The following is a 7,573-nucleotide window of genomic DNA, read 5'->3' as shown; positions in this document are numbered from 1 at the left end:
CCCCCTACCTCCGCATCACTAAGTATATCTTCAAAGAAAATGAAACATAATATTTGGCTAAAGAGAACTTTTAATAAACACTAATCATTAATAAATAATAAATCTTGTTTTAGGCCAAATATATATTTTACATTATGAAAGTGCTCAAGAATTTGGAGATATAGAAGAATACATAATCATGTGTATATATAAAAAGTCATCACAAAAAGAATCATCGTTCATGTTTTAGAATTCTTTTTTTTCTCTAGGCAAGAACTTTAATGAATTGAACTGTTACCGACAACATAAAAAACCAGTATAATATATACAAAATTATCATTTTATGTCAGGATAAAATTTCTCATGTTGGCAACAGAATATGTCCTGCCGACCTCCAAATGGCTGGCACAGTACATCCACCCCGTGACAGGCCCATTGGGACTGTGGTGAACATGCCTGTACCTCAGTACAAAGTCCCCTTTCCCTGAGAAATGTACAGAAGGAGAGATGAAGAGCGCGTATCCAAAAGGAAGAGGAAGAGGCTGGGTGCCCTGTGCCCTGAGCTCAGAACTTCAGGGGGATGACCGGCCAGTAATTAGGCTGCTTTGGATCACAGTGCTTGTCAAAGCTCAGCTGCACGGTAGCCTCCATGGCCTGGATCTTGGCGGCGCTGTCCCAGTACAAACGCTTCATTTCGGCCTGGCGCCGCTCAACAGGCCTCTCAGCTGGGGCCTCTACCGACCGGCGGGTGTTGCAGTACAGGTCGTGGTCAGCGTTCACGTAGCTGTCCAGGCGCTCCGCATCCAGCTGTTGCCGCCGCAGTAGTTCTTCTCTGTGCCTCTCTGTCTCTGCAAAGTACTGGCGGAGCTCTTCGGTGATTGCCATATTGCTCAGGTCACATGCTACCTCTGCATCTGACTCGGTCTCCATCTCTTCCTCCTTGGATAAAGCTTGGTCTTCTCTTGTGGATGCCTGGATCCTACTGCTGCCATGTGGATGTTGCCCAGACCCTCTGAAATGTGAAGAACTGCAGGGGGAGTCCTGCTAGGCCACATGATGGTCATAGAAGGACTGAGGATACACAACCTGGTTATCGTAAGAGCTTTGGGGAAGAAGCGCAGGAAGGAAGAACCATGGAAGACTGAAACAGGATTCTGCCGCCTTCCTGTAGGCATTGTGGTGGCTTTGCATCCAAGCCATTGCTTGATGATAATGTTGCCAGTATCTTGCATATACTGGATGAGAATACCAAGGCCTGGTAGCTTTTGATGTTGATGCCTTCACCACTGCCATCTCCGATTGTGAAAGTCCAAATGGGTGCCGAAAATTGTGGGCGCGCAGCTTGCAGATCCTGGGCGGTGGCCAAGCAGGCCATGTTTTAGAATTCTTTCCAGGCGGGTCGCGTTGGCTCACGCCTGTGATCCTAACACTTTGGGAGGCGGAGACGGGGCTGGGGGTGGGGGGATCGCTTGAGTCCAGGAGTTGGGGACCTGCTTGGGCAACATGGCAAAACCCCCATCTCTATAAAAATAATTTAAAACATTTTTAAAAGAATTATTATTTCCATTTTATTTCAGTGCTTTTTCTTTTAAGAAAATTTATTGACATAGCGATAATCAGACTCCATACGCAATTTTGTATCTTGCTTTTCAAATTTGCCACAGGCTTCTAGAAACGTCCCAGACTTCTGTGTCTCCATGGAGGAAACCCCGTAAGTACTTACAAATGTTATGATTAGTCATCCCTAGCCAATACTAAGCAAAAGGTAGGCATGCGGTTTTATTAGTTTGGGCAGGAAGAAGGCATTCCAACCGGCTTCTTTCGCTCTTGCCAGGTTCAAACATGGCGGGCCGCAGCCGGCCCTTCCCGTACACTCGGCTTGCTTTCCCACAACCCCCGCCAATCTTTAGCGCTCCTTTTTTACCTTCCTTCCCCCTCAGCGGCTCCAGAGGGTCAGCACCTCCGAGCGTGACAGCGGACCTGCTTCCCGCCCCCCACGCGAGGGCCCGCCCACCAGCCCACGTCAGCCAATGGCAGGCCGCGCCGATGGGGCTGGTAGCGCCGGTCGGCCCCGCCTCCCCAGCCTCGCTGTGGCCTGCGGCTCCCGGGCTGGTAGCGCGCCGCTCTCGGTCGCGCGGACTGATCGTGTGGAATCGCGGATAGCGGACGCTCGCCGCCGGCCATAGCTCAGCCTAGCGCCGCCAAGGCCGACGGCCCCCAGCCTCTGCCATGGACTTCGAGGACGGTAAGCGCTGCCTCTGGCTGGTCGGCGCAGCTGGCAGGAGGCGGGGTGGCCTACGCAGGGGGTCTGTTTACCGTCTCAAGATGGCCGTGTGGGCTTTGTTCTGCGGGCCCGGAGGCCGCCCGCCCGCCCCGGGCCCAGCGCCCGGAGTCGGCCTCTTTGGGGACCCACGCGCCCCGATTCGGCCCGCTCGGCGCCCGCTGCCGGCGGAGACAAGAGAACTCGGTGTCCGGTAGGACGCGCCTAGAGCGCGAGAGCCTCCGGGCTGGAGCCCCAGACTCGCCTTGGCCCCTGGTAGTGGAAATTACCCCGACGTCTCCAACTTCCCGGTCTCGGGCAAACGGGCGAGTGCGGCCTCACCCACCTAGTCTCGCATTCGCCCCACAGGGCAGCGACCCAGACCGTCCGTTTAGTTAATCCTCAGCCTCGGGTTACTTCTTGCCAGATAGAATTTTCAGAGGCTTGTTCACAGTGATGTTTCTGTTTGTCCCGGTTTAAGATGAGTTGAAAGGGTGTCTTTAAGTGATATGTATAGATAAATATCTATGCAAAATGGAAAGCAAGATGTTTCCTGGTTAGTAAACTGGGGTGTTTATCACCAAAAATTACCTGCTTATTAATCCCTAACTTGAAATATTTATGTGAACCAAAGCACTTTTCTTTGGATCGTGTGTAGATAGGATTTAAGTTAATCAGAATTTTGGCACAGCAAGCATCAAATGTCCTTCACATTTAGACCTGTACACAGCCTTGTAAGTGTTTGACTTACGGATTAAATAAACTGTATTTTAGCAATACTTTTCAGTTGTCTCAGATACTAATTCTTTAAACCACTTTTACAGGGTCACAAAGTGATATTAATTTGGTCTTCACTTTTGTTTTTAAACCTTGCTTGGAATTGGTGTCAGGATAAAGTGGTATGTAGTGACAACATTAGGGAGACATGGGAAAGGACTTACGTGATTAAACTGGATTTAATCCTGAGTAACCAGGCATGCTTAAGTAAAACCAGTTCACTAAGTAGGCTGTAAACCTTTAACCCCACCAAAAAAATGATCTTTAAATGAGGTGTGATCTCAGCATATGTCTTACTCGATGAGCTTTTGATTTTTCGTAACATTTCATGCAACAAAGAATTAAAGCTTTCATATCTAGGTACAGATTTGTGAAAGGGGACTGGAATAGCCCTCTTGTAGATACTTTTCAGTTACTTTGAAATAGTTCAGCTCTTAAGAGTAGCACACTCTCGTGGTTTTGTTTGTTTTGGTTGGACTTTAACTCATTTTGATGTAGATACCTTTAAACTATGAATATTTGTGCTGGGCACGATGGCTCACACCTGTAATCTCAGCACTTTGGGAGGCGGAGGCAGAAGAATCTCTTGAACCCGGGAGGCGAAGGTTGCAGTGAGCCGAGATCGTGCCATTGCACTCTAGCCTGGGCAACAAGAGCCAAACTTCGTCTGAAAAAAAACCCAAAAAACAAAAAACCAACAACAAAACAAAAAACTATGAATATTTGAAGTGGCCAGAGTTGGGAGTGAAAATAAAAAATATATTATTGTATTTTCATGCTGTAGTTTGATGATAATGCCAACACCCAAGGTATAGCAGAGGCTAACAAAGTGGAGGTGGGGCAGTAGAAACAGTTCTTTCTACTCCCCACCCAAGGCAATAAGGGAATCCATTTCTATGGAGAATTGAAAAACAATAATAAAATGTAGTATGTCTGCTTTCTATTATTGACATATGCCAGAATTCTAAACAGTGTCAGTGATAGAAATTCTAAACAATATTAGTGATGAAATACGCCCTGTCTCACTGCCCAAATATACCACTGCTGTATTTGGAAGATGGAGTTTGACTAACACCATATATGAATCTATTCCTGTATAGTGTAGCAGGATTCTGTTGTATCCAGATGACCACTATGTTAAATTCTGTTCTTTCAGTATATATTTGTAAAATTAACTAAAGAATTTAACAGTTGTTAAATTAGTTTTGATGAGGAAATTGGCAATATGGTTTTCAGTGATGACACATTCTGGATGAATATAGAACACAGTCATATATGTATATGCATATGCATGTCTCAGATAAGATCTTGAAATCTTTTTTTTTTTGAGACAGAGTCTCTTTCTGTCGCCCAGGCTGGAGTGCAGTGGTGCAATCTTGGCTCACTGCAGCCTCTGCCTCCTGGATTCAAGTGATTCTTCTGCCTCAGCCTCCCTAGTAGCTGGGACTACAGGCACGCACCACTAGGCCCGGCTAATTTTTATATTTCCAGTAGAGAAAGGGTTTCACCATATTGGACGGGCTGGTCTCGAACTCCTGACCTCGTGACCCGCCCACCTCACCTTCCCAAAGTGCTGGGATTACAGGCGTGAGCCACCGTGCCCGGCCAAGATCTTGAAATCTTTAAAGAGCAAATTAAATGGTAAAAGAAATTAACTTAGCAAAAATTTCATGTTACGTACAATTCTCAGATGTCTTTGCTTTTGCATTATTTGATACATAATTTAATCTATCTGCCTTTGTGTTACTTGGTACAAATCAGTGCTGAATCCCCTCTTTTGGCTGTTATTATGTATCAGGTGTTGTAAACTAATGTTTACCATAATTTGGATAATAAACCTACCATTTGGGGAGATAGTGAAGAAAAAAGAGATACATTTTCTGGAATGGAGTATTGGTAATTATTTGTTTTAATTATTCTCAGTTTTGCAGATAATTGGGTTAATGTCATTTTAAAAATTGTGCTTGTTTTTTACTGGATCGGCATATAATTTTGAATTATTGCTAATATCACACTAATTCCTTTTTGTTAAATGTGTCTTCATAGATTACACACACTCTGCCTGCAGGAATACTTATCAGGGCTTTAATGGTAAGTATCCTCTTTCAGCTTTTCTCTTCATGCGCATAAAAATATAGTATCAATGTAAAAGGCCAGTTCTACCTATTTCAGTCCTTGTTTTGGTTCTTGATATATCATTTATGTGTTAATATTGTCTTACTATATATAATATTTGAATTGGGGAATGTGCTATCAGAAAATGTTAGGGGTTATTCACATTAGTTTGATTTTTTTTTTTGGTCCATTTTGTTTGAATTATGATTGTTTTAATGTGTTCCAAAGGGCCTAACTACATTCTGAGTGATGAATCACAAGACACTGGCTGAGTTATTTTGGTTGAATTAGAGGCTTTGGTATTGAGTAATGTAGACTAAGTGGATTATTGGCTTGGTTCTATATAGCTTGTATTGTAATGCATTTTGACCTTGTTTTTGAGGTCATTTTCTTCAGTGTGTCCAAATGTGTTAGTATATAAAGAGCTGTCTAGAGGAGCACATGAAGAAGCTTGATTGTTTATTGACATGAGCATGACATTAGACTTGTGACTATAGAACTAGATAGAATCATGAGAGGTATGTAGAATACAATTGGATGTCATTTTGATAGTTATTAGAGTTAGGGCCCTGCCACACAAGATAATAATACAAAAAAAGAACACAGAACAATTAATGCAGGTTAAAAAACATATGAAGGACTTGAGGCATTAAATATCCTGATTGCCAGAGAAATGTAAAATCCAACTTTCGTACAGAATAGAATATATTCACAAAGTAAAACTGAAGCAAATGTATACTAAAGACTATGCCATTTATGGGAATAATTACTGAACAGTTAATTTTTATTTCATTATCTTTAAAGATTAAGATAAACTTTGGATTTCATGTGGGCTAAAAAGGCTTAACATATAGGGAGTTAGTACTGAAGAATGTATTTGTGAGCTGGAAATTGAAAATTACCAAAGGAAGTTTAATTTGCATCCACATGTAAGGTATATTGAAAACTGGAAAATCAACGAGAAAGCCATTTCATAAGTTTTGATATAAAGATTTTAAGGCCTTGAACTTGGGAGGTGATAGTAGTAATCTTAAAAATAAAGAGCAAATTAGCAGAACTTGCAGGCTGACTAGTAATGGGTAGAAAATTGAGAGGGTTGAATAAAAATGAATCCAGGATTTTAAACTGGAATGTATGACTAGTGCTTTTACAAGGGAGAGGGGGAGGGGAAGAGGGAGGGGGAGAGGGAGAGAGTTTGTAATGATAAAAGGCCATCTAGGATTTACTGGATAGTTGGATTTAATGTCTAAACATAGGACTTGAAATGCAGACTCATGCAGGGCCAGATGTTTATTTATTAATTAGTATACAGTGTTGCAAAAAGATCTAATATTATGACTTTTATTTTTTCTTTTAATTTTAGTTATAACTGGTTCTCATCTGAGGGTAATTGTTGGAATCTCCTGGGGAGCTTTTTCAAAGTCTCTCTTTTCACACATAGCCTATACCTCTTGAATCTTAATTTCAGGGCAAGTGGTCTTTGGCTGTGTATGTTGTGCAAAACTACTCTGAATGATTTTGGAAGGCACCTCTGATTAAAGGCCAATGCTTGACAGTACTTCTAGGTCTAGATTATCTATATTTTACAAATGAGGAACTTAATTTCAGGGATTCAATTTGACTTTGTTCAGCAAATATTTATTTAGTGCCTGCTGGGCATCAGATATCGTTCTAGGAGGTGGGAATATAGCAGTGAACAAAATGGACAAATATTCCTGCCTTTGTGAGGCTTTCCGTCTAGTGGGATGAAATAGTAAACAAGATAAGAAATAATATATATGTCATAATTTAGTCCACAGGGGAAAAAGGGAGTAATATTTATTGTATGTTAGATGATGATCATTGCGAGGGAGAGTAACATAGAGAAGGAGGATAAATGTGTGTGTGTGCTTGTATGTGTTGCAATTTTAGAGTCTCTGGGGAAAGACTCACCAAAAAGATGACATTTGAGCATAGATTTAAGATGAGTGAGTATGCAAGCCATGAAGCCATTTAGAAGAAGACTTACGGGCTTTAAGAAATAAACAGTGTGTAGGTACCAAAAAGCCAAAAATATATTTTATTGTTAGCACTGTATTTTCTAGGAAGTGAAATGAAGTAGAAGGCATTGGAAAACATGGCAAGATACAGATTTTCCCCACACTATTTCTTGGAAGGAAAATGTATTTCCAGTGTCTCCATGTTTTCCTTCTTGCTTCATAATACCTTTTACATAAATAGCATATAGAAAAGGGGAGAGAAAAGGGTGTGGTAACTCATGCCTATAATCCTAGTGCTTTGGGAGCCTGAGGTAGGAGCACTGCTTGAGGCCAGGTGATTGAAACTAGCTTGGGCAACATAGTGAGACCCTGTCTCTACAAAAAAAAATTTTAAAAACATTAGCGAGGCATGGTGGTGCCCCCCTATAGTTCCAGTTACTCCAGAGGCTGAGATGGGAGGATT

General features: G+C 42.2%; 1 protein-coding gene and 1 pseudogene across 2 annotated transcripts in view; one reads left to right on the top strand and one right to left on the bottom strand.

Moving 5' to 3' along the window:
- Window positions 1-405: 405 nt before the first annotated feature.
- On the bottom strand, window positions 406-1,490 carry LOC100970941 (gem-associated protein 8-like; annotated as a pseudogene).
- A 561-nt stretch (window positions 1,491-2,051) lies between these two features.
- The window catches only part of ZNF326 (zinc finger protein 326), a 38,549-nt gene continuing 33,027 nt past the window's right edge, over window positions 2,052-7,573 (top strand). Inside the window, exons 1-2 of one of the 2 annotated variants that reach the window (XM_003808403.7) lie at window positions 2,052-2,224; window positions 5,063-5,107. In XM_003808403.7, coding sequence (XP_003808451.1) covers window positions 2,209-2,224; window positions 5,063-5,107 — 61 coding nt within the window. In that variant the 5' untranslated portion in view covers window positions 2,052-2,208. Of the gene's footprint in view, window positions 2,225-5,062; window positions 5,108-7,573 lie in introns of those variants that run through there. The other variant, XM_063607022.1, reaches the window with a different exon arrangement.

The sequence above is a fragment of the Pan paniscus genome, chromosome 1 (assembly GCF_029289425.2).
Source record: "Pan paniscus chromosome 1, NHGRI_mPanPan1-v2.0_pri, whole genome shotgun sequence".
NCBI classification, from domain to species: Eukaryota; Metazoa; Chordata; class Mammalia; order Primates; family Hominidae; genus Pan; species Pan paniscus.
This window is presented reverse-complemented; position numbering and strand designations above follow the sequence as displayed.